This window comes from Mytilinidion resinicola (genome assembly GCF_010093595.1).
Source record: "Mytilinidion resinicola strain CBS 304.34 unplaced genomic scaffold BDZ99scaffold_15, whole genome shotgun sequence".
NCBI lineage: Eukaryota > Fungi > Ascomycota > Dothideomycetes > Mytilinidiales > Mytilinidiaceae > Mytilinidion > Mytilinidion resinicola.
The window spans coordinates 287,270-310,992 of record NW_022985451.1 but is presented as its reverse complement, the minus strand read 5'-3'; the positions used below and the strand labels follow the sequence as shown (position 1 = coordinate 310,992).

At 51.9% G+C, this 23,723-nt stretch overlaps 9 protein-coding genes across 9 annotated transcripts; 2 read left to right on the top strand and 7 right to left on the bottom strand.

The window, feature by feature from the left end:
- Positions 1-1,611: 1,611 nt before the first annotated feature.
- On the bottom strand, positions 1,612-3,410 carry BDZ99DRAFT_465503 (uncharacterized protein). The gene has a single exon (XM_033720555.1). It carries the CDS (start codon positions 3,391-3,393, stop codon positions 2,089-2,091), a length of 1,305 nt encoding a protein of 434 aa, XP_033573672.1. The 5' UTR covers positions 3,394-3,410; the 3' UTR covers positions 1,612-2,088.
- A 231-nt stretch (positions 3,411-3,641) lies between these two features.
- BDZ99DRAFT_465502 (uncharacterized protein) lies at positions 3,642-6,133 on the bottom strand (the record flags this gene model as incomplete). The annotated part of the gene is made up of 3 exons (XM_033720554.1): positions 3,642-4,418; positions 4,493-4,816; positions 5,261-6,133. 3 exons carry the CDS (start codon positions 6,128-6,130, stop codon positions 4,104-4,106), a joined length of 1,509 nt encoding a protein of 502 aa, XP_033573671.1. The 3' UTR covers positions 3,642-4,103.
- Positions 6,134-8,754: 2,621 nt separating this feature from the next.
- Positions 8,755-11,837, bottom strand: BDZ99DRAFT_83997 (uncharacterized protein). The gene is made up of 5 exons (XM_033728952.1): positions 11,647-11,837; positions 10,938-11,426; positions 10,603-10,880; positions 10,301-10,536; positions 8,755-10,252 (listed from the first exon to the last, which is right to left on the bottom strand). Exons 2-5 carry the CDS (start codon positions 11,392-11,394, stop codon positions 9,004-9,006), a joined length of 2,220 nt encoding a protein of 739 aa, XP_033573670.1. The 5' UTR covers positions 11,395-11,426; positions 11,647-11,837; the 3' UTR covers positions 8,755-9,003.
- On the bottom strand, positions 11,581-12,456 carry BDZ99DRAFT_523279 (uncharacterized protein; the record flags this gene model as incomplete). Its single annotated transcript, XM_033725792.1, has 1 exon — positions 11,581-12,456. The coding sequence occupies one exon, from the start codon at positions 12,454-12,456 to the stop codon at positions 11,581-11,583; it is 876 nt and encodes a 291-aa protein (XP_033573669.1).
- Positions 12,457-13,748: 1,292 nt separating this feature from the next.
- Positions 13,749-15,883, bottom strand: BDZ99DRAFT_83864 (UBC-like protein). Its single transcript, XM_033728951.1, has 9 exons — positions 15,708-15,883; positions 15,621-15,654; positions 15,472-15,566; positions 15,399-15,420; positions 15,255-15,351; positions 15,187-15,198; positions 14,967-15,135; positions 14,066-14,919; positions 13,749-14,016 (listed from the first exon to the last, which is right to left on the bottom strand). The coding sequence occupies exons 1-9, from the start codon at positions 15,738-15,740 to the stop codon at positions 14,010-14,012; spliced, it is 1,323 nt and encodes a 440-aa protein (XP_033573668.1). The 5' UTR covers positions 15,741-15,883; the 3' UTR covers positions 13,749-14,009.
- Positions 15,884-16,206: 323 nt separating this feature from the next.
- On the top strand, positions 16,207-16,732 carry BDZ99DRAFT_393782 (Sybindin-like protein; the record flags this gene model as incomplete). The annotated part of the gene is made up of 2 exons (XM_033715859.1): positions 16,207-16,340; positions 16,390-16,732. 2 exons carry the CDS (start codon positions 16,207-16,209, stop codon positions 16,730-16,732), a joined length of 477 nt encoding a protein of 158 aa, XP_033573667.1.
- A 105-nt stretch (positions 16,733-16,837) lies between these two features.
- Positions 16,838-18,516, bottom strand: BDZ99DRAFT_465497 (uncharacterized protein). Its single transcript, XM_033720552.1, has 4 exons — positions 18,370-18,516; positions 18,283-18,321; positions 18,015-18,234; positions 16,838-17,951 (listed from the first exon to the last, which is right to left on the bottom strand). The coding sequence occupies exons 1-4, from the start codon at positions 18,393-18,395 to the stop codon at positions 17,325-17,327; spliced, it is 912 nt and encodes a 303-aa protein (XP_033573666.1). The 5' UTR covers positions 18,396-18,516; the 3' UTR covers positions 16,838-17,324.
- A 116-nt stretch (positions 18,517-18,632) lies between these two features.
- BDZ99DRAFT_573437 (uncharacterized protein) lies at positions 18,633-19,925 on the top strand. The gene is made up of 2 exons (XM_033728295.1): positions 18,633-18,935; positions 18,988-19,925. Exons 1-2 carry the CDS (start codon positions 18,764-18,766, stop codon positions 19,518-19,520), a joined length of 705 nt encoding a protein of 234 aa, XP_033573665.1. The 5' UTR covers positions 18,633-18,763; the 3' UTR covers positions 19,521-19,925.
- Positions 19,926-20,440: 515 nt separating this feature from the next.
- BDZ99DRAFT_465495 (MFS general substrate transporter) lies at positions 20,441-22,190 on the bottom strand. The gene is made up of 2 exons (XM_033720551.1): positions 21,831-22,190; positions 20,441-21,769 (listed from the first exon to the last, which is right to left on the bottom strand). Exons 1-2 carry the CDS (start codon positions 22,183-22,185, stop codon positions 20,649-20,651), a joined length of 1,476 nt encoding a protein of 491 aa, XP_033573664.1. The 5' UTR covers positions 22,186-22,190; the 3' UTR covers positions 20,441-20,648.
- Between the last annotated feature and the right edge of the window lie 1,533 nt (positions 22,191-23,723).

The following is a 23,723-nucleotide window of genomic DNA, read 5'->3' as shown; positions in this document are numbered from 1 at the left end:
CTCCACTTCCACCAAACCCACTCTACATCAAATCGTGGTTTTCACGTTCTGCAACGAGCACAAACTCGCAACCACAAGACCATAAATCCTCATCTTTGCAACTTTTGTTCCCCCAAAACTTCCACCCTCCATAGCACATGGCTCTCCACCGTTTGCTCTTCCAGAAGTCTAGAGCCGTCCGTGGAGAAGACGAACATCAGAGCAAGAGACCTTTTGTAGTCGAAGTCAAAGCCAGAATCACGTGAACCACGTGAGCTGCTCAACGACTGAATTCGAACGTGAGACGTAGCCCTCAGCGAAAACCTCCTTGATCGCCAATACGAAGTGGCTACGCAACGTGCACGCTGCGTCCAATAAATTTTATCTCATGCGGTTAGATCTGTAAGAATTTGTAACAAGAGTGCGCAATATGTGTAGTGGCGTGCTTCAGTGGCGTATCTTCAAACCTCTGCCATGGAACTGATTTGGACGCTGCAGTCGGGGGTAAAAAGAACTACACGGGGGGTTACACCACGTCTATTAAAAATCGAGTTGTGCGGTTAGATCTGTGATAACTTGTAACTAGTTCGGTAGCAGGCGTGCTTCGATGCCTCAATCTCGAAGTTCTGACATGAAACTAATTTAGGTGTTGCGGTCAGTGGATAAAAGGAACCACGCAAAGGGTACACCGCGTCTATTAAAAATCGAGTTATGCGGTTAGATCTGTAACTACTTGTAACAAATTTACTAGGTTCGGTAGTGGAGGCGCTTTAATAGCTTATTCTCATGCTTCTAATAGGAATCTGATGTGGAGGCTGTGGTTAGAAGGTAAAAGTGACCACAAGGAGGGCACACAAAGGCTACGCCGCGTCTAACCAAAATCGGTCTACACAGTTGATTCTGTAGAAACTTATAACTGAAAAGGGTGAGGTGGCTTATCCATCTTTAATCATCCTTTTTCCGGCGAGCTAATCTAGAAGTTGTGTTTAGGGAATAAAAAGGACCACACGGAGGGCACACAGAGGGTACACCGCGTCTATCAAAAAAGGGTTCACGCGGTTGATTTGGTAAGAATAAGTAACTGAAAAAAGCGGGCTCCTTATAGAAGCATTTTTCTACCTTCTTCTCGTCGTTTTTCTGCGGAGCTAATATAGACGCTATAGTTAGAAGGTGCAAGTAACCACAAGTGGTGCACGTAGAGGCTACACCGCGTCTACCAAAAAAGGTCCACACGGTTGATTCGGTAAGAACAAGTAACTAAAAGAAGCGGGCTCTATACGAAGACACCTCGCTATCTTTTCTTTATCCCTTTTATACGGAGTTGATTTCGATCGTGTGGTTATAGGATAAGAAGTAACTACGTTATGTTCACACCGCGTGCCCTCTGCGTCTAGTTAAAATTGATTTGCGCGGTTGATTTCGTAGCTTTAAGTAACTAACCGAACTACTCGACTTCTGCATGGAGGTACCTTAGCTCTCTGTTGTAATCCTTTAGACGACGACCTGATTCACAGGCTGTTAGTTAGGGAAATTAAAAGCAACTGGATTAGGTGGACGCTGCGTACCCTCTGCGTCTAACAAATAATGTTTCATGCGGTTCGTTTTGTAACAATAAGTAACTGATAGAGGCTAAGGGTTGACGGAGTCACCTCGGTAGGTTTTAATAATCCTTTCGTCGGCGGCCCAATTTAGGGACTACTGAGTAGAAGATGAAAGGGACTACGTAAGGTGTACGCCGTGTGCACGCTGTATCTAATAAATCAAGGCTTGAGCAGTTGATCTCGTTACTTTAAGTAACCGGAAGCGGTATAAGTTTGACGGAGGTACCTCAGCAGCTCATTACTATCCTTTTTCCACTGATCTGAATTACATTCTGCTAACCAGAGGCTGGAAATGACCCGCTGCGTGCACGTTCTGTACACACAGGACCCAACAAATCAAGGCTCACGCGGTTGATTTTGTAACTTTAAGTGACCGATAGATTTCGGAGCTGAACGGAGGCGCCCCAGCAGCTCCTTACCATCCCATTTCCACTGGCCTGATTTACATGCTATTGACCAGAGGTTGAAAGTGACCACGCTAGGTGCACGCCGCGTACCCTCTCCCCGCTCAACTCGAGAGCCAATCTTCACTACACCACTCCATTTTCCACAACCAAATATGCCCTTTGGCGGCGTCCGGGTTTGTTCCTCCCCATGCTCCCACAATGCCAAACGGCGTGAGAAATGCCTCCCATTCCCACGAGTGAGTGGGATTCCCCCCTTGGAAAGGGAAATAATATGATTTCGTCATATGGAGTGCCACTCGCCCTCGGGGCATTTCCGAAAGATGGCCCATCAGAGTAAATGGTCCGATCGAGTCGACGCCAGTGAGACTTTCGATGGCACCTACCCCAATGTCCGCGCGGGGTGAGAAGACGATGGAGCGCATCGGCGGGTCGATCCATGGAATATCACTAGAGCGATTCATGCGGTCGTAGCTATAATAGCCCACCCATTCGCCGGAACACAAGAAGCCCGACCTCCACAAGTTGACGAAATCGATGTGCGGGAACAAATTGACGTCCTCGGGGTCTTCGCAAAGGTGCATGAGACGCGGCATATCCATGAACTTGTGGAAGGGTATCCTGGATGGCTGAGGTAACGGAACACCCCAGCGAGACGTATTTTCAGGTGAGTTGATCATCCCCCGGGCATATTGGGCGATGACAGCCATAGAGTAGTGATACTGATTCATGTCTAGGAATGTGCTGATCTGGTTGAAGCCAGAATTGGGGCGGTGGAAGTTGAGGAAAATCATGTCCTCGAGCCCTTCAACAGCTCTGGTAAGGATATTATGTCTGACTTCCCACGAACTAGCTTCGAACACTGCATTCTGTTCCAATACTGCGGCGATGAAGGAGAAAGCCAAAGAACAAAAACCCCGTTCCTGGCCCCACGTAACGCCTTGAAACAGCTTGAGGTACTCCCATATCCCAACGGGGTTTAGCTGCAGCGCACACGGGTGATGAAGAGCAATGAGCTGAGGGAGCCAGAGGCGGATCTGTTTCCATTCCGCGGGGTTTGCTAACAAGTAAAGGCACGTTTGTGTCTTTGGATCTGGCATCCCACTAGGATCGAAGCCCTTGGACGCCGTGTACCAATCGACCGCGTTTTCCACCGCGAACGCAGCTTGCTTGGTCTCAAGTATGGATTTCCCTTCGAGCAGTGCGACAGATACGCTATTGGGGGGGTTGAAGCCTAGATGCGATGTTCGCGCGATGTCTTTGAACACAAAATGGTCATTGCAGGCGTTGCGTAAGGCCCGACTGACCTGGATCAAGCGTAGGGCTGAGGAGCATGGCAAGAACCCGGCGATTCTTTGAAGAAGTTCTACGGGAAGTGTGTCTAACTTCGGATGGTTGCTGGTGGCCATGATTGTGGTAATGTAAGGAGCAAGCGTGGGGAGATGGTGCTCGTAAGCCAAGGTAGATAGATAGGCGGTTAGGAATAACCTTGCACAATTGCCAACGTGACCTAGCCGCAGAAAACGTGACTTGGTGGTAGACAACATGAATCCAGCGCTGCTATCGTATCTTAGTATAAAAGAGGGAACGCTAACATTTTCAACGTTTAATCGAGGAGAGGTGAGGGTTAGTCGAAAATTTCTTGGATATCTAGCTACGGCTGTTTACTATCTTCAAATGATACCAGATGGTAATCGCATGACCCAAGGGGTGGATTCTGGGTACAAAAGCTAAGCATCTGTCAAACCATGTGTGATTTGGTGGGTGAAATCGTGCTCCTCATCGTACCATGTAGTGGCCTGAGAGTAGCGGACAATGGCGTTGGGGCCGATGAATGATGCCCATCATAGTCACAAAACATATGTGATCAGGACACTATGTAAAATGCTATTTCTTTCATCAGCCCCACATGCTACCGAGCATCCTCATAATGCATTAGGGCTGAAGCTTGACATCAATCGGTAGTGCGGTGGGGAGAGATATAGTGTTAGGTCGAGAGCTTAGGTACACGCCAGACTCCACGCTTGCCCGCTTGAGACTACGAAGTATTGTGAGGAGTAGCTCAGCTACCAAATAGCCAATCAGGCAAGAGGCAGCCTAAGTTTCAGTACATCAACCTTTACGTCTTGTCCCCACTCTGAAACCTCTCTAACAACCCCACCTGCCACGTCTTGAACATCCTCGCAGTCTCCGGCATCAGCATTCCACTCTCCTTCAAGGCCGTCTTCAGGTCTTTATAAACAAAAGGAGGGAATCGGACTTCTTCAACTGAAAATGAGTTCTGCTCTTCTTGTGATCTCGACGTTGTAGGTGACGAGAGTTGATAAAGAACCTTCATCGCGCGGGTAGGTTCGGGGTGGTGGAGTGTTGTCGGAGGTGTGCCAGAAGACGAAATAGAGGAGGAAAATGTCAGGTCGGGCGTGAAAACCCAGATCTGCATCTTCGTATCAGTACAGGTCTCCATCCTGGTATCACAAGGCTCTAGGACGAGGTTCAAGAGAGACTAACCATGATCTTCTCTTCTCCACTGATCTCGTCGTCATGCTTAGGCTTGACACAGAACTTTCTGACAGCTTGATTTTCGATTAGGGATAGAAAGTGCGCAGATACCCATTTCTGATTGCTATACGTCGTTAACTTAGGCTTCATGGCTATGTCTGAGTCTAGATTCCGGGGTTGTTCTGGTCCTACTTCTTGAGCAGAAGATTCCGCAATGGCCAAGCTCCATTTCCACAGCCTGAAGCCCTCAGCTCGATCGTCGACTTCACCGAGCTGAGCTTTGCACGTCTGGCAGAGGAGTTTAGAAGGTCGAGACCCGGGAGACTGTGAGACCTACCTGAAGTCAGCACACAGAAGGATGAAGGCAAGCAGCACTGCACAGCGGAACGCTAGAGGGATAGCAGCGGTATTTGAATCTGATTTGAATTGAAGTAACCGAGCATGTACTATAATCTTTATCTCACCTAACCCACGGGCCTTGGGACGAGAGGTGATGAAACGTTGTAGCAATTCCTCTTCCGAGACACTACGGCCAACCGATCGATCCGGAGAAAGGTGGTTCAGCTCACGTAGGCAAGGTCGCAGGGTATTGATCTTGGGCTCTTGTATCGACGGCGCTGCCACGGAGAGCGAATGAAGCGCCGCCTTCTTTGAGCCCGAGAAGATAATCTTTCGAAGAGCTTGAGAAAGGAAAAGCCAGAGGGGTTGAAGAGGTGAGCGCTTTAAATGACATATTTGTATTTGCGGGTAGCGCTGACGGAAACGAGACGTTCTTACCTCAATACTCTCACAATCCTCCTCTTTTAGTAGGAGAGCTCCCAAATCCACGAACCCGACACCACTCAGGGCCCTCAGTTGGTTCGCAGCTGCATAGCCCTTACTCTTACCTCCGTCACTTTCATTGCTGTGTTTATGATCGTGTCCGTGATCATGATCTGGTCGATGGCAATGCCAGAACTCCATCATTTCAGCCCAGTTCTCATTCGGCAGATCTCTCCACTCGCCCACGCTCCCCTCTCGCACAGCGGGGTTCCCACACTTCTTACAAACGACCCTTACCTTCTTCCTGTCCTGCCGCGTCTCATTTAAGGCAGCTGCACCCCAGGGAACCCAGTTCCCCTCTGCATCTATAGTCCTTCCACCCGGACTACCAAGCAAGCCCCCCTCATCCTCAGCGCTCAACCGCAAACTAATCTCCTTCCCCTCCGGCTTTCCTGGCAGGACCAGCGCTGCCTCTGCGCTACCGTCGTCACCAGGCTTTAATCTTACTCGCACCGGCAACCGTATTGTTGCAACTTCTCCTTCATGGCTTATGCTCACTTCAGACCCATCCGCAGAAAGCACGGCCCGCGTTTGCTGCGTGCGCGCTGTGCGGAGGGAGGCAGAGAGCGTGACGGTGCGGATATGGAGGAGGTGTTCGGCGTAGAGGGAGATGGCGGTTGTATTGGGAGGCGGCTTGGGGCCTACGGCGGAGGAGGAAGAGTCGGCGAGGGAGAGAGAGGTGGAGGGAGGAGCTGTTTCAGAGCTTGGAGGAGCTAGCACGGGTGCATTTTGCGCGGACGAAGGTTTGGAAGTCATGGCAGCGATAGACTCGGAGGGGAGGTCGAGGTCAGCGAAGGCGGATGGAGGGAGTGAGTTCGTTGGCATTGTTGGTCGTAGGTGCGGTGGTGAAGGAGCTCGAGCTCGAGAATAATAGTTGGATGACTAAGCACGACGACGACATCGAGGAGCCTCTCTCACGCGTCCTATTCCACTAAACCGCGTCTACTGAGAGGATCTACTTAGAACCTGACACTAGTTCTCATGGTCCTTAGATTGTACACTTTAGTTGCAGATTCTAATATATTCTAACAGCCTTACTCCGCATCTATCTTTTTCTTTTAGCTTACCAAGACTTCCTCTCCTGTAGGTAGTATATATTAATACGTCCATTACTTTCCTGTGTCGAGTTACTCAATACATGTGCCGCACCCGGGCAACAAGAGAACGGTCCATACCTATCGTCCTACTCTGCCAATGCCGTAGCCTTGGGAATGTACGAAGCAGAAGAATATCATATCCTGCCGGTGAAACTCCTGTCTGTTCTTTTCTTAATCTCCCTTATTCCCATCTAGATGGGACCATAATCTTCGGCGCGCAATATCACAACCTCTTTCCCTAGTTCCTATATGCGACATTTGGTAGTCCACTTGCCAAAAGGAGGTGGGCGAAGCAAGAGAGAACATGCTCACGACGTACCATCCACTTCACGACGCGGCCGATCTATTAGGAACGTGGGAGGCTGGTTTGGGCAGAAAGCAGAGAAACCTGCGATTCTCTGCTCAGCTTCATCAGCAACTTCAAGGTGGCTATGAACTTTATGCTATCAACTGGGGGTTGGCGAATGCGCAGGGGACCGCTCGGGAGGAGGAGATACAGCGTAACTTCTTAGCCGTATAGTATAACCTCATCAACGAATACTCCGAACTCGACCTTTATTACGAGACAGACAAACTTGCTAGGATTTCAAGTTTGGCAAGAATAGCCTCACTCTTCATGCCTGGCCGATACTTGTCTGGGATTTGGGTACTTACACTTTTCAAAAAGTCTTCCCCAGAGTCCAGGGAGCCGCCCAATGAAGTTAGTCGATGATAGATGCGCCCCATCCTGGTCTTGGGTCAGTAGAGCCGGCGCCATCGAGAGCAGGGCGTCTGTCGATCTGCCTACGTCTGAAGAATTCTACATTTATTTCGAGCAAGTTCTTACCTATCCCCGCTTGCCTGATACACTAGTTACCTCGGGGCTGTTACAGGACTGCTACGTCTCTGCAACGCTTTCGCGTTTTCGCACGGCCTATAAAGAACATTGGCTACGGCGAAGTCTGCTCGATTTGGTTGATGTTGAGAAACGCTTCAACGACGACCGCTCATACACCCCCAGTAGCGTTTGTCGATTCGATGGCGAAAGAGGGTCTCAAACGCAATTTTTCGTTCTTCGACTGATATGCACTGGGCGACCGGAGAAGGAATGCCTCCGTTGTCAAGGGCTGCTCTTGAAACGCGAGGATGACGGGTCGATGCTCCTTTACGCGGGTTAGCATTGCGTGGGCCTCTCATTCTATCTGGCATCATATTCCGCGTTCTACATCGCATCTCAAGTAATGTCGATACTACCCTAAGCGCGTTGCTCTTCTATACAGCGCAAACTGTGTATGTACATACGACGAACCCCCCTACCCCATCATCCCTACAAAGCCTGTCCGGACACACCCTCAACCTCTCCTCCCTTACCGCAACAGACACAATGAATCACTCTATACCCGAAAACCTTCACGTGTCCTGTCCCAAAGACCCACCCTTTCCTTTCTCCGAATCCTACCCAATCACATCTCCCCCACCGAAACGTATCAGCCAAGCCCCAGATACCGATGAATCACCCCCTCTCTCCACCACTACCTCTGTCATGCGCCCCCTCTCCGCTCCACATGAAGGAGGAGTCATACCTCAGGCCCATCTATTCTCTTGGCTTTTTCAAGGTTCCGACGCTCCCCTTCCCCTGGTCACGCCTCCCTTGAACCACCACCCCACCCCCACCCCGCGTACATCTCTCCCTCTGTCTCTCAACCATGCCGCTTTATCCACTACATCCTCCGTCATGATCATGCAGAGCGGAAAGGAGGAAGAGTCATACCTTGGTTACTCTTGAGAAGGTCAAGCTTTCGGGTACCCCTCCCATGCCCCCTATCCCTTTCCATTCCACATTTTCCGTTCCCCTCCGCTATCGAGGCGATGTCTTCATCCCTAAACCCTCTCACAATATGTTTAATCATCATAGGTAGCAGATTGCAGTACTCATAGAACGCTGAGGCTGGAATCAATCACTTATCACCAATAACACAAATGGTAAAATGCAGTGTGAGAGTGAGAGTAACGTATATTCGCAATTCCCAAGTCAAAATCCAATCAGAATCCCTAAGATCGAGTTCCAACCAAACGTATAATCAATCCAAGCTCAACCTTAGAAGATCCCAATTCCAGTCCTAGCCCCTATCTAATTTACAATCAAGTTCCTCCCCTAACCGCAACCGCCTCAACCCAGCCCTCCTTCAATCGTTCTGTGGCAAACAAACACAAAGTAAGAAGGGGGGGGAGTGGTGTAGTGTAGTGTAGTGCAACCGCAAAAATCATTGCAACTCCAACAAAGTGACAGACTGGAAAAACATGGGGGACAACATGTTTTTTATCATCATTTTCGGTTGTTGTGGGGTTCCAAACAGAATGCTTTATCCAGAATCGCGCACCGGAGTTTTCGGATTCAGTCTTGTGGACGTCTTCCCGTTCCTCCAACTGTCCTCGTCATGACGATCATAAGAAAAGGGTTCGCTAAACGCTAAAATGCAAGACAACCTCGACACGCACGTAATCTGGTGGAGGAGAGGGGGCAAAATGACACAAGGTTGATGAATAATGGCCGTCATCATCGTGAAAAACAAAGATGAAAGAAGCCGGTAAATGGCCACAACGTTTCAAGCGAATAAACGTTTAGTGGTTGTTCCAGGCGTTGCCCATTATGTCATCGAAAGTGGTGTCGAATTGGCCACCGAACTGGTTAAGGTCTGGGAACCATTCACCAGTTGTCGGTGCCGTGTTGGGAGCATCGTCGAAGAGCGGAAAGTCACCAGTGGGCCGGCCAAAGGCACCGAGTCCGTCTTCGAAGCCCTCGTCAATTTGCATGTTATTCAAGTGAGGCGAGAATAGTGTGACGTCTGCCTGGGCGTTGGGAGAAAGGTGTGGCACGGAAGTGTTGGTGTTGACTGGGAACGGACGGGCGAACTCGAAGTCATCGAACCCAGTGCTCAATGCAGGCGTTGGCTGTTGGAAACCGGTGCTGAAGTTGGTATTTAAGGCGTTCAAGGCGGTACCAAAGATGTCGTTGTGGTTAATCGTTGCCTCCTCAGGCGTAACAGCATTATCAAACGCATTTGGCTCGGTGGGCGACTGGCCAGACGAGTAGGTCATGGCGGATCCATCCGTCGTTGTGGAGTTTCGACGGTATTCATCCTGGTAGCTGTGATGGCTCAACGCAGGAGTTCCGAAACCAAAGTTATTGAAGCCACCGAAGTCATTCTGCATTGGCTCAAAGGGAGACTGTTGGAATGGAGTCATGGGGGTGGCAAGCGAAGACATGGGAGTTCCCATGAATGGAGTGAGTGGGGTTGGTGGGCTACGTTCGCTTCCGCCGGTGGTCTTCTTGCGGCCATTGCTCTTGGAGCGTACGTATTCCCAGCCGTGGGCCTTCTCCATGTGCTGCTTGCAGTTCGATTCACGCTTAGAGGCGTACGTGCATGGAGGATACAAGCACTTGTACTGTGGTGGAGCGGCCGAGTGCTTGTCGTTGACGTGGCGGTCTCTCTCCTTCTCGGTTGGCCAGCCAAGGTCGTAATACTTGCACTTCTCCTCGGTGCACTTCCAGGGGCGCGAATGGGTCTTCTCATGCTTGGTGAGGTCGCACGGCCTCTTGAAGTCTTTCTTGCAGTCACGGCACATGTGCATAACGTCCCCAGGCTTTTCAGACTTGCGTCGTCGAGCCATAGATCGCCGCACTCCGTCGTCGTCAACCTCATCATCGGACAATGACAAGGCCCTCTTCGCGGAGGAAAAGGTTGCGTACTCCTCGTCCGAAGGGCTACCCTCAACGAGTGGGATGACCTTGCCGTCCTCTTTCTCACGGACGAGTTCGACAGGACGGCCGTTGTGGCTTAGCCCACCACGAAGGGTGATCTTCTCTCCTCTAACATACTGTAAGCTAGATACATGAAAATAAGGGGGTGAATCGTACGGGTGGTAATCCATCTCGTCGAGGTCTTCCCCGTTCTCTTCCTTTTGTCGGGTGGCGGCCATGATTGCGGCGTATCGTCTGATCTGTTCAACGAGGTCGAGGAAGTACCTGTTAGTATAAGGGCGGTCGGCAGGTAGGCGTTGGTCTTGCTCCGAAAGTTGGTCGACGGTCGCATGTAAAAGTTGGATCGATCGCTCGCAAAACTCCAGGTACTTTGTCGGTGTAGTCGAAAAGTCCTTAAAACCACGAAGGATGCAATGAGCGATTGCAACTTCAGAGAAAGCATAAATGTTATCACTCACCGGTGCCAAGAAGATCAGAGTCTTTTCGAGATCACGCAAGTTGTTGATGTCCTTGTTCCCAATGCGTCGGGGAACGTCCTTAATGAGAGGGTGGAAATCTTCCAGAGACTTCTCGGCCAAGATAGGCTTGATTATAGAGTCGTGGATTTGCTTGCATGCATACTCACCGAGGGTGTGCTTCCCTTCCTGTGAGTCCAAGGCTGTGAAGGATCCGGTCACAGCAGAGTGGGTGCTGGTGATGGAAGTCGAAACCGATTCACGAGTGGTGGCAGCGTCGCCTTTATAGATATCAGCGGGCTGAGCGTGGCTTGCAGCAGGGTGAAATGGAGTCATACCGTATTTGGAACCGCTAATGCTGGATCCCAGTCCACTGTCGGAGGCGTGCTGGTGGGGGCTGCGTTCGACTGGGGAAGACTTGGGCTCAATGTCCATAGGGTCTTCGTCCAAGGTGGTGTGGTCGAGCATGAAGCTCGGGAGGGGCAGGACTTCTGGGTCGTTTAGGATGTTGGCATCCGATGGGTGTCCGGCCAGCTTCTTGTCGAAGTCTGCGAGCAGGTTGGTGACACGGCGGACGGCAGCGTTGTGGAGCAGGTCCTCGAGGTTCTCGGTGCTGGTAGGGGAACGCTTGGGCATGTAGGGATGGTTCTCAAGCCCGCATAGTTCGGATTGGACTGAGGTGGGTGAGGAGAAGGTGCCACTCTTGCGAAGGGTCATGCTGTGGGTGTTGAGGGTCGAGGGGTTCGTGGCCTTAAAAGGCCGGCGGCGGGGGTGGGTGTGGGTGGAAGAAGACATGTTGGGGTGACTGGACCGGAAGTGCACAAACACTGCAGCGGGGATCGATTAGCTGGGAATTCGACTGGCCTGGCGCTCCCAGCTAGTGACTCACAGGTACTGCCGGATTGAGAGAGATCTTTCAGGCGTGGGAATAAAGCGAAAGCTGGGCCAGAGTCAGAGATATGGATACGGCGGAGCGGAGACTCAAAACACAGCCTTCCCAGAAAAGTGACCGAAAGTGAGGAGTGCAAAAGTGATGGGGTGACCTACAGTCGGGCTCTGGACTGAGTCGGGGTCTGCAAATGGCAAGATGCGTAGTCGCCCCCGGATCAATTCCTCATGGGCAGGACGGTGGTGAGGAAGAAGGTGGAGATGGACGAAACGAGTTGGGAGTCGGGCTGTGATGAGAGACTCAGGCGGACAGGCAGCAATAAGGGCGCTGGAAGCAGAACGGCCGAGGGCGGGAGGGTCGAGGATATAAGAGGGCGGTGCAAGCCGAAGCCAAAGACGAGGGCGGGCGCGGCTAAGAAATGCAAGCTCGAAATACAGCAAATTAAGGCGGCAGCAACTGAACAAGACGGGGGACGCGGTGACGAGGCCTGAGGACGAAGCACTCTGAGGAAAAGGAGCAAACTGGAGGGCGGGAGGGGGAGTGGTTTTGTCGAGGAGAGGACACGAGGAACTGATGATGCGGCGGATGAGTCGCGTCGTCGTCTGGGTCGCTGCTGCCTGGAGGCTAAGCCCCAAAGGCACCGACGGGGGCAGAGCTTCAAATATTACCACGGCCGCCAGACTCGGCCGCCGTCTCAAGCTGCCGACCCTCTGCACGCGGCGGGCGCGGAGAGTGCAAAACAGCAGCAATTGCGGAGACTCTATTGGCGAATGCGCCGCGGACGGTGATGGACTGCGGCGGTGGGGAGTTGCGGAGAAGAGCTCGCCGCCCTTTCGCCCTCCCAAATGCTCATGGCGCTGCTCTGCGGCGCGGTAGCGAGCGGTCAAGCAGACAGCGCTAATGGACCAGGGCCAAGGGCGGAAAGCTTCTTGCTCACCGGACGGCGAGCACCACCAGCCACGGGCCATGGGGGCCAAAACATGGCGACACGGTGGCCCCATCTGCCAACAGCGCGCGTCGACAGGTGTGCGGCATCCGGTGCATTTCTAATCCGCTCGCCGAATGGCCCCATCCGGGTCAATTAGCAGGCTTTTCTCCCCAGCGCTCGCGCTGAACTGCTGTTCAAGCCGTGCTTCACCATGCTGCACCATGCTGCACCCGTCTTTCTCCCGGCGCGGGTCAGCAGGGCTTGGCTCCCTCGTCGTCAAGCCTCGGAGGCGTCAAGGATGCCGCTCCTGCGCAGCAACGATTGGCCGCTGGCGCCGTTTGTGGAGGAGCCCGTGGTGGCTCGGCCTGTGGCAGCGATCCGCTTGGTTCAGTTCGAGGTCTGCCCGTGAGTCAGCCTTGTCCCGGAGCCCACCGCGAATCTCTCCGGCCGGCCACCCCACTACCTTCGCCACACTCCACTCCTTCGTGATGCGCTCCTGCATTCTGGTGCTGTGAGTGGTGCGAATGTGGGTGCCTGACACCCTCAACATCGTCTCCATGCCCCGATTCGGGAGACCACGTCAACTGGCTGCGAGTCTTATCGTGGTGTTTGGGGCACCCCGCTCAGGCCACCGATTAGATGGATGGGCTTCGTAACGGTGTTCGGATTTAGACCTTCTCACGAGTTGCATCAGGTCCCAATTCCGAGAATGCTAGAAGCTCGCCAAGCAGTGGCGCATGCAGACGCAGACTACTTGAAGTCGTACTTTACGCCTAATTTGGAAGACTATTGTACGTCAGCCTGCGCTATCTTCCCATCCTGCCTTCTGGGGCTAAGGTTACCCATTCTTAAGGTTTGAGACGGCTGTAAGATTTTAGCTTTGCTATTCGTTCCATCATGCCCCGTTTTTTAGAGTTGGTTGAGCCACTTCAAACGCCGCCTCCCACGCTCCAAAAACCCTATTTTTCGAGCTTGATTTTGTCGTGGCGTTCGTTGCATCCCGTCTCGATCTCTTCAAGATGATCGAGGGACTCCAGACAGTGCCATCCGCACGCCAATGCATTCCCTGCATTGAAAAGCCTTCATATTGTGTCTAGTCTCACCTCGCATATGTGATTGAAGGTTCCCTCGGCCTACTTCCGAATTGCTGGTTTGTCCATACCAAAGCTTTGCATGCATCACCACTTCATCGAACACTCAAACTCACTCATAGACAAACGACCCAGATAACGCCCAGAAATAAAAGGTCAATTTGAGTTCTACATGCCAGCTTATAGCATAGCATGGAGAAGAGCTAACGCACCAACGCCACGCTTAAAGTCGTAATCATCCCCGTCGTAAACGGCATCTAAAGTGGCCAGTCCATCCTTCATGCAAATGTCAGTAATGTAAAGAAACCCGTGTTTTACCCCCGTCGTCCAGCCTTGAAACTCCGGGAAATGTCAGTATGCAACTTGAATGTAGTCGAAGGTGCTGGTAGGAAGTGGGTATCAAAAGACTTCCGGAGCGAAAGTCGTGATTGGAAGGAAGCAAGAGATGCGACACCGCGCCAGTCTGAGATATCCGAAAGAAAGTGAAGTGTTGTGGAATGGATCAATATCTACAACCTGTTAGCACAGTCAAGGCAAAAGTGGCAATGTCAAACATACTCGGTGCTCTCCTGCACGGATCGTCGCAGCTTTCGATTGTAGAGTTTCTTCTCGTCTGCTGTGCCCCAGAAGAGCTTAGCAGCCTCCGGGTTCACCAAGGTTCGTGGATCATAGGCAGGCGACTCCTCCTCGACAGCTTCGATGATGGCCTCAATGTGTGACTTGAGGTCATCCTTTCGGGTAGGGTTGTAGCATAGGATCCCATCCTTCGACACACGATGATGGAAGATGGGCGTTTCAAACTTGATCCGAGGCAAGGTGTCCGGGAACTTGGTGCTGAGATACAGCTTGATGCGGAACATACCTCCGTCGAGGTTGGTCATTGGCCGGCCAAACAGCACCAGCTGCCACACAAACGGGTTCTTGTCAACCAGCTCGAGGTCCAGAGTGACGCTGTCGTTGTTCTTGTAGAACTCGACAATCTGCTCGTATTGTCGCTGCAGGTTGCTGGAAATGCTCAACTCCTTCTGAGTTGCGAGTTGGCCTTCAGCTCCCCATGCTTCCATTTCTTCGTTAAGCTTCTCGTAGATCGTCTCAAGCCGCTTCTTTAGTGAGGTGTACTGGAAGCATCCCTCCATTATGTTGCCTGCTCCCTCGAAAGGCATCCTATCGAATCGTTTACCATCCGCGTGCTTCTCCTTCTCTATCTCGATGGCGCTCAGATAGGAGTCGTAGTACCACAGGAATCGCCGCTTGCAGAGGTCCTTGAAAGGCTCGAAGGGTGCGTCCACCGAGTTCTCTCGATAGTCATCGTCCGCATTGTAGGGTACAACGCCTGGCACCTTTTCCCTACCGATGCCTAGATAGTCCTCGAGTCGCTCGATGATGGAGATCCTTAAAGTCTCATGGCGAATCTACGAACCGTCAGTCAAGATTCACTGACCGACTGAACCCCACTGACCTTTGCCACATAGTCGACCTGGTTCTTCTTGTCGAACTCGGACTTTCCATCCTCGAATCCAGGCTCGTTCTCGTATGGGTTTGAGGACATCAGGCTTTGAATAGATATGAGGATGGACTCGAGGCCCTGTGCGGATGACCATTCTTCACCCCGCTCGCCGCGCCAGGTGCTATAGATACGTCAGTAGGAGGTCGGGCAAGACGAATGCAGTTCTGCGTACCCTAGAATCGAACTATAGTGAGGCGTCAGTGTCGGTCTTGTCTCAGCTAATCTGCGTCATGTACTTACAGGCAGACCTTGCCCCCAGAATAGATGTTTGGGTTGAATCGTGTCCTACCGGAATTGGTGGTCACAGCCGTGACAGCTGGTGGCTTGGTGGGGTATTCTATTGATGGTCAGTATTTGCTTGCACTCGTTGTCAGGCATCCTAACCTCTGCCGAACTTGACGGCGAACTGCAGAGTTTTGTTAGTATGATGTTTCTAGATATGGCAAAATAGACGTACCTCAAAGAAGCCAAACTCATATGGGGTGTCGGGCGGGCCTATGATCAAGGCTCTCACTTGTCGGACGTCGATATCGCGGCACGCAACAGCGAGGGCTGTAGTCATTGGTCAGTCGGGACGTAGACATTCAGCCCGCTCAGAAGTCTTACATAAATCTGGGCCCTTCTGTATTTCGCTGAGTTCCTACAATATTGTCAGCGTCCTATTGCGTCTAGGCAGGGGGAGCTTCCACGTACGCGAGTGATGCGGAGGATGGACTGGTTAGACATGGTTGCTACCTAGAGGATGAGGACAGACGGAGAGACAAGTCAAAGGTGGGGGTAAGTAGTATAAGAAGAGAGCTGTCGTGAGGCCGCCGGGCGGTTGATGCAGTGTCGTCGCAGGGGCCCAGGCAGCGGCGCGAGGCTGATGGAGGTTGCGAGGGCAGGTCGTGATATCGGCGGGTGCCAGTTAGCTGCAGATCGTCGCGTGGGGTTATGGTTAACGACGGGGGTGAGGTGAGCCGGCCCACGTCGTCTCTTCAGTGCTGGACAGCGAGCGCAAGTCGACTTGTGAATGAGACGAGACAAATGCAACGTCAAAGGAGAAAGTGTTGAGGGTGTGAATCCAGCAGAGTCACGCGCGCGGTCAAAACAGTCAACACCAGATAATTCCTCCTCACCATCACTTCAATTGACTCTGCAACACCATCTTCAAAATGTGTGTATAGGCTTGTACTGCATTCTTACCCTGCTAATGGTATACAGGGTCGTGTTTGCGCTGTTCATCATCTCCAAGGCCGGCGGTCTCATATACAACCGTGAATTCCACGCAGGCCTCAGCAAGCTCGAAGCCAACGACTATCTCATCGTCGCCGGAACGTTCCACGGGTATGCTAGGTCTTTCTTATGACCAGTTATAGCACTAACGAGCCCCTAGTATTCATGCCATCACGAAGCAGCTGTGTCCCGCTGCCGCAGCACCCACTCCTCCTGCGATCACCACGCCCTCTCTAGCACCCTCACCCTTCCCCTCGCGCCCAAGCGGCCTAGAAGTCCTCGAAACCCAGAACTTCCGCATGCAGTGCTTCCAGACGCAGACCGGCGTCAAGTTCCTGCTCTTCACCGAGCCGCACCAGCCGAACGTGGACACAATGATGCGGCGGATCTACGAGCTGTACGCCGACTACGTGATGAAGAATCCGTTCTACACCGTCGAAATGCCCATCCGGTGCGAGAAGTTTGACCGCGGACTAGATGGATTCGTGAAGGTGAGAAGCTAATCGACAACAGCGAAATGTCGGAAACAGCTAGAGGCTTTGCATATTCTTGGAATTTCGTTGCATTGCGCGGACGTTTGAGCGATTTATTGCGCGTTTCTCTACGGACTGGGAGCTAAAGGACCGGAACATAACAGGTTATCAACGGCGAGGACTTTGAGAATAGGGAGTGCCAGATGGTCCTCTGCGATGACGGCGAAGAGTATAGGATGTTGATGAGGAAGCGGAGGTTTCGGGTGGACTCTCTGACATGAGAGCTTTGGCAGTAGGCATATCAACATTGCTGTGGGGCTGAATCTTGGGGTTCAAGTGGTCCACGGGTGTCCATCGGCGTTGGGGACTGGTATTTTGACCGGGTCGGTTTAGAGTTCACATTTCATAAGTCTCAACACCCATGTAGGAGGGTTGCGGCTAGATGGGAGTGCATAGGACAGATTCTTGGAAGATCAATTCTAAAGGCTGGACATGAAGGATTCAAAGCTCACATTTCTTCATTATGTGATGACTGAGCGCCTACCATGAGGAACTTAATGTACAGCAAACGCCGATGCCTCTATGTCGCCTATGCACGCACAAGAGCCCACCAACGCCACGATCATGCTGTATCCATCTTGTCTGAGTCATCTCCCTTGTCCTTCTTGTCGGCCCCCTTGCTACCACTGCCACTCCCGCTCGGCTCGTCGTCCTTGTCGAGCAGCGGCTGCTTTTCATCTCCTTCCGGAATGTTCTCCAGCTCTGTCTTTCCCTCTGCAGCTTCCTTTGCCTTCTTCTCCCGCTCCTGTCTGGCTTTCTCCTCCTCGAAACTCATCCGCAACGCCAACGCAAGCTCGGGGTCCATTGAAGGATCTACGCCAAACTCAAAGCTGTTACCGCCGCTCTCTCCACCCTCGCCAGCTGCGCCTCCTGATCCTGCACCTCCACCAACGCCCTCCGCAGCCAGTATCGGTGTTGTAATGATGGAGTCGCTAAGGAGATTGGAGCTAGGTTGAATAACCGCGAGGTGGGATCCTTCGGCGCTTTGGCAGTTCTCGCTGAACGCCTCGAGCTTCTTGGTGTTGTCTTCTCCGAGCTCTCCGAATGCGATTAGGTCAATGCTGATGCCGTTCTTCTTCATGCGCTTGGATAGCTTGATGAGCGACTTCTCGTCTTCGTCGATGGGACTGCAGGTGAAGACGATGATGCGTTGTTTCTGGGATTTATTTTGTCGGTGCTTTAGGGCAAGCTGTAATCATAGCATAGTTAGTACCATGCGTCATCCAAAGATTGTTGGAGCAAGATAGCATACCGCCGCCACGTTGATTCCAATAGAGAAGTGAGAGTTTCCTTTTATCTTCGTCCTGTGGAGACCATCAAGGATCTTGCCCACATCCGTCGTCAGTGTCGTGAGGATCTCGGGTTGGCTTCCGCCCATGCTCATAAGTCCAACGGAGGATTCGGGGTTCGCGTTGGTCTTCGCGGAGAAGATGAGGTTGACAGCGTCGGCTTGGGCTTCCCATCGTGATGGTCTGCAGAAAGTATGAGAGATGCCCAGAAATCTGGCAGCTAGCACCTACACATAATCTCCATTCCTGCTGCTCTCGCTGTTGTCGACCCTAGGAAGCTGTCAGTAATAGAGCTGCGGACACGGCTTAGATACGTACACGATCATTGTCGCTTCTAGCCCCATGCCTGCGGTTTGAGGAGATTGTCAGTAGCTTGAAGGATATGAGGGAGAGGTGAAATGCTATGGTCGAGAACGAGGTCACAGATGCAGAGGCAAAGCGTAGGCTGAAGTCGACGTCGCGGCGCGCAGCCAGTGAGGTCGGAGCTCCCTTCGGAGCTGCGGCGGAACGATGTTGCGCTGCCAAGCCATGGCGGGTTATTCAGTGTTTACGACGAGCTTCCCTCCAAACAACTTCATCCACGCTTCACACCCCGCTTGCCGCTGCACTCTGCACCGAAAAACCACTCCAAACCATTCAAACTCATCAAGCATTCACCTTTCACCGATTCACCACCCCTTACTCTCTCCATCTTCTCGATCAAGAAAGCGCGATGGCCCCAGTCCGCACGAAGAAGCAGCCAAAGGCCCGCGTCCCTTCCAAAACCGTCAAGATGCGGTCCCCGACCCCGATGAAGACGCCTGAGAGAAGCCTCATCAAGCAGAGGAAGACGAACATCTCAGAAGCACAAAAGCAAGCTTTGATCGACAACCTGCGGCTGGAGAGTAAGTTGTTCCTCCCATTGCTATCGCGTGCAAGACACTGACACGTGTCTAGTCACGGAGCGAGCACGCAAACTTCGCGCTCAATATGCCATCCACGCCCAAGGCCTCCGATCGCGTCTCGAGATGCGCGTCAATCGCATTCCCCGCGCCTTGCGACAGATGAACATTGTCGATCTCCTGGACCAGATCCACGCGTCGCAGCAGCAGAAACCTCTCCCTGCGCCTGCTCCGATCCAGGAGCCCCTCAAGAAGACCACCAGGGCCCCAGGCCCGAAGGCACCAGCCCCCCAGATCACAGTGCCAGCCCAGAAGGCGCCGGCACCAGCCCCGAAAACACGCGTCATCGGACGCCCAGCAACCCGAGTCGCCAAAGCAGCCCCCAAACCGGCACCCGCTGCCGCCCCGGTTGCCCCTACGAAGCGCCCCACAGCCGGTCGACCAGCGAAGCGAACAAGCGCCGAGATGAACAAGGAGAATGTGGTGCAGGAGATCAAGGTCGCGAGGAAGAGGGCCAAAGCAGAGCCTCCGGTGCCGGCGGCTGCCCCGGCTCCAGGCAGGGGAAGGGTGCTTCGCATGAGGAAGTAGGGTACCAGCGGCAATGCGAAATCGGGCAGAGTTCTGGGTTCCTTGGAGGCTTGAGACCTTGACTCCCCTTCGTCTCCTTCGGGGGGCGTTGGGTTGAGTTGGTTTCGCCTCCAAGGAACCTGGTTGACTCTCTGATTTCGGGTGTCTTGGTCCTGTGTTCCTGTTTTCATGTAATTTCTGTGTCGTTAGCGTGGTGTTTGAGTAGGAGGCTTCAAATCAGGCATTGGAAAAAGGGTATGGGTTTTTGCACGGTTTCAGGACTTGGGTTGTTTCACATGGCGTTTAGGTGTTTGAATTGGGGTCTAATGATCATGGTACTAGAGATACCCGCGAATACAACTGTCTACTGTCATTTGTGTGCAGCTGTCTGAGGTGCTTCAATGCATTCGTGAAAATGAGGACAGGATGTAAAATTCGTGAGGTCATGATTTAGACAGGTATCTGAGTACCTTGGGATAAAAGTGTAAAATGTCACGAGTTCGAAATTAGGACTTATTAATGGAGGAATTGGGCGCGCTGATAGCGATGGGAAGACCCTCCAGAGCATATTAAGAAATTTCGGACAGGATGTAAAGTTCATGAGGTCGTCATTTAGACCCGCGTTTGAGCAATACTATGGATGTATATCGGGGCTCGGCGATGGAGGTATTGGGGATGCAGATAGGGATAGAAGACCCTCCCGGGCACTTCATGAATTTTCGGATAGGATGTAAAGACCTTGACGACATGATGTAGACCTGTGTCGGAGCAATGCTATGGATGCGAATTAGGGCTCAGTGGTGAAAGAATTGGGGGTGCAGATGGCAATGGGAGACCCTCCCGAGCAATTTCGAATAGGATGTAATGTTTTCGAGTCTGAATTGCGACGTAGCATTCATCACATCACATCCTGACTTTGAAAATCATGTTGAAGGACTTAAGACGGTGTCAAGCAAGAGTGTTGATATTATATTACAGGTATCTATCTCCGTGGAGATGCTGTAGACCCCCCAGAAGAATATGGCATATACTTCTGACCATTCGTAACTCGTCTAATGAGAGTCCCAAAACTCCGGTTCTATGCAAGAAGTCTATCCTAGCCAGTATGCGATGTATGCGCTACTAGAAACATTACAACCGAGAAAAGTTCTATGGGGATGTCTCGTTCTTCTCTTCATCCTTCGTCTTGCTCTTATCCTGAAACCCCTGCTCAGTCTCCAACGCGCGATCTAGCGGGAAGGCCTGCAAGAAGAAGCTTGAGATCAGCGCCAGGGCTGCGAAGGCGCACATGACGATCCAGATGTATCTCAGGGAGTCGACATAGCTGACGAGTAGTTGGTGTTTCGTTTCGCCATTCGGCATAGACTTGATGATCTGCACCAAGCCACTTGCATCCTTGGAATACTCCGCGGCGTTATCAGCCAAAAGAGGGTAGCCGAGCAGATTTTTCTTCATCTGGTTCTGGAAGATGGTGCCGCCGATAGCAACGCCGACCGTCTGGCCAAAGGCGCGTAGGAAGGAGAACATGCTGACGGCGTAGGCCTGGTCTTCGTTGGAGGAGCATGCTTGCACAGTAATGGCCATGCTGGGGAATAGAATGCCTGTCCCCAGACCAGAAACGAGGTTGAGGAAGATCCAGGCGACGGTGCTGGTTTCGACTTTGATGTAGATGAGCAGACCCGTGCCGAAGGTGGTCAGAACCCAGCCGGACCAGATGGCCCAGCGGTAGCGGCCTGAGATGGCGATACCGGCGCCGACGGCCATTGCGGCGGGTGCAACGGTGAAGGTTTGGGGGAACATGGCGATGCCAGAGAGAATGGGAGAGAAGCCCTTGACGGCTTCGTAGTATAGGGGCATATAATATAATAAACTCCAGAGGATGATGCCGTGGACGAAGTCCTGGAAGAATGTTACCGCGGCGGAGCGGTTCTTGAAGATGCTGGTCCGAATGAGGGGCTCGGATGCGATGTACTCTTGATGTAAAATGAAGGCGACAAAACCAATAGCGCAGAGAATCAGGGGCACGAGGGTCCTCCAGCTGTCCCAAGGATATTGGACGCCACCCCATGTAATTGGGATCAAAAATCCCGTAGTTGAAGCGATGAAGAGAACCATGCCAACCCAGTCTATTCGGCGGAGCTTGGACATGAAGGAGTTGGTGTGGTGGTTGAGGTGTAAGAAGAGGATGACGAGGGCGGTGCCAACGCCAGCAAAAGGAAGATTGATCCAGAAGATCCACCTCCAAGTCACATTCTGAGAGAAACCGCCACCTGGAAGTAACCGTTAGGGCGATGCTTTGCTGTTATCCATCGTTGCACAAGAGTGACTTACCTAATAGAGGACCAGCAACAGTACCGACAGCCCACATGGCGCTGAGGAAACTGAACCACTTGCCTCGTTCACGCAGAGGTACTAGGTCGGTAATCACGATCTCAGACAGGCATATGATACCACCGCCTCCCGTACCTTGAATGCTTCTGCCGACCAGAATCACTGTGAAATTGTTTGCGACAGCCGCGATGATAGCTCCGACAACGAAGAAGACCAGACTGATCAGAATCAAAGGCTTGCGTCCGAATATGTGGCTGAAGGAACCCATGACCGGTTGGAAAACAGTAGACGTTAGAAGGAAGGATGTGCCGGCCCAGAAAGCCTCAATCGCGGTCCCTTTTAGTACGCTCGCCATTTTCTGCAAAAGACGCCTCATTAGATTGGCAATAGAGGTAGAGTGGTTAATGGCTTACAGGAAGAGCCACGGATATTGAGGTAGCATCTAACGCTGCCATCAAAGTAATTGTGGAAAGAGATGCAATGGCCACGACGAATCGCCATCCTGGGTTGAATTCTGCTAGCGCAGAGGGGGTAGTCGATTTTTCTGAAGCTGCGTCGTTACTCTGGATAGCGTCATGAGCAACGTCGGGAGGAGTGCTGGTGGACTCGGTCTCGAGCTTAGCATCTATCACTGAAGTGGAGGCAGACATGGTGGAAGTCAGAGCCTTGCGAGCCAATTATGTATGAAACGATGATGGTATTGGAAGTGATCTATGACTTAAAGGGATACAGAACTACATATATACTTTAGACCATTTAGACAGCAAGCAAGCACCATAGCGTGAGAAGTAATCGGACAACGTCCTGTTCATGGAGTCGGGTGAATTCATAGCTGATCCTGCGCTTGCTCAAGCCAGCCTGATGCAAAAAGCTAAAGTGACTCCGAAGGGTGCGGCGTAGACGCCTTGGCTCCGACGGACTTTGAGGCGTGGTGTTGGAGTTGATCAGCAAAGTCAGCCAACACGGCATAAATATAAGCCGTCGGTGGACAGGTGCGGCCGTACTACTAAATCCACCAAGCCCCTTCCGGCGGCGGGCCCAGAGATATACATGGTCTCTGCTGATTCCCGACATCACCGACATCCCCGACATCACGCTTAACGTTATGTTCAACTCTCCGTAACGGCCGTCTGAGACGGCTTGGAGACTGTCCACATTGCCCACTCTCCTGCATGCGTTTTCTGGTTCGTCCGCCAGTCCGAAGGATGCTGTATGATCTGCACGCCAGCGGTCATCATCTGATTAGAACAATCACGGGAGAGAGCGTCATTGGCTCGACCTTCCGTCGAAGTGCGTAGTAAGATCACGTGACCCTATCCGATATCACATTCCCTTAACATTTATCTTCATCTCAAGCATTGCACTGGCTCCTTCCCTCTTGTTCATAATTCCCTCACGAGCATTATCAATTTCAGCCATCCCCGGCATAGTGCGCTGATTATCTCGTATGTTGCGTCTGGCCTCGTTGCATTTGCATTCCTGCGCCGGAATTAGACTAATTCCAATGTTTTCGGACTGAAAATTTTATGATTTCTTTGACTATGTCTATCACTCCGGCCAAATAAGCTGCTTTGATTCTAGGTAACTATCTTCTTGAGTCGAGCACGCTGCGAAACTAAACAAGTACATATGCAAGACTATTAACTTGTTGATCGCTATCAACCGCTACGACATGCTGGTTTACCTATTAGTAGCAATCTCTTCGGATACTAATCTTTCCGGAAGGGGTAGTAATGTCTGTTCTCGACCTTTGTCCTTGTTGCGACACACCTCTTGTAAGTGACGAACACAGCATGCACGTGCAACTCAACTTTCTTTGTTTAGGAAATCTTCTGGAAGGACTTCATGGCGTTATAGGTACTAGATTCAATCCATTTGATTTCTAGGATAGAG

What these genes read in the sequence shown, in the direction of transcription:
- BDZ99DRAFT_83997 (XM_033728952.1), bottom strand. Translation starts at nt 11,394, where the DNA reads ATGTCTTCTTCCACCCACACCCACCCCCGCCGCCGGCCTTTTAAGGCC. An exon ending in CTCTGATCTTCTTGGCACCG is followed by an intron (nt 10,537 to 10,602) that starts GTGAGTGATAAC and finishes CGTGGTTTTAAG; the next exon opens with GACTTTTCGACTACACCGAC. An exon ending in GACGAGATGGATTACCACCC is followed by an intron (nt 10,253 to 10,300) that starts GTACGATTCACC and finishes ACAGTATGTTAG; the next exon opens with AGGAGAGAAGATCACCCTTC.
- BDZ99DRAFT_465495 (XM_033720551.1), bottom strand. Translation starts at nt 22,185, where the DNA reads ATGGCGAGCGTACTAAAAGGGACCGCGATTGAGGCTTTCTGGGCCGGC. An exon ending in TGTTGCTGGTCCTCTATTAG is followed by an intron (nt 21,770 to 21,830) that starts GTAAGTCACTCT and finishes GGTTACTTCCAG; the next exon opens with GTGGCGGTTTCTCTCAGAAT.
- BDZ99DRAFT_573437 (XM_033728295.1), top strand. Translation starts at nt 18,764, where the DNA reads ATGGCCCCAGTCCGCACGAAGAAGCAGCCAAAGGCCCGCGTCCCTTCC. An exon ending in CGACAACCTGCGGCTGGAGA is followed by an intron (nt 18,936 to 18,987) that starts GTAAGTTGTTCC and finishes ACACGTGTCTAG; the next exon opens with TCACGGAGCGAGCACGCAAA.
- BDZ99DRAFT_465497 (XM_033720552.1), bottom strand. Translation starts at nt 18,395, where the DNA reads ATGGGGCTAGAAGCGACAATGATCGT. An exon ending in AGCAGGAATGGAGATTATGT is followed by an intron (nt 18,235 to 18,282) that starts GTAGGTGCTAGC and finishes TACTTTCTGCAG; the next exon opens with ACCATCACGATGGGAAGCCC. An exon ending in TTGGAATCAACGTGGCGGCG is followed by an intron (nt 17,952 to 18,014) that starts GTATGCTATCTT and finishes CTATGATTACAG; the next exon opens with CTTGCCCTAAAGCACCGACA.
- BDZ99DRAFT_465503 (XM_033720555.1), bottom strand. Translation starts at nt 3,393, where the DNA reads ATGGCCACCAGCAACCATCCGAAGTTAGACACACTTCCCGTAGAACTT.
- BDZ99DRAFT_83864 (XM_033728951.1), bottom strand. Translation starts at nt 15,740, where the DNA reads ATGTCTAACCAGTCCATCCTCCGCATCACTCGC. An exon ending in ACAGAAGGGCCCAGATTTAT is followed by an intron (nt 15,567 to 15,620) that starts GTAAGACTTCTG and finishes CAATGACTACAG; the next exon opens with CCCTCGCTGTTGCGTGCCGC. An exon ending in AGGTCGACTATGTGGCAAAG is followed by an intron (nt 14,920 to 14,966) that starts GTCAGTGGGGTT and finishes GACGGTTCGTAG; the next exon opens with ATTCGCCATGAGACTTTAAG.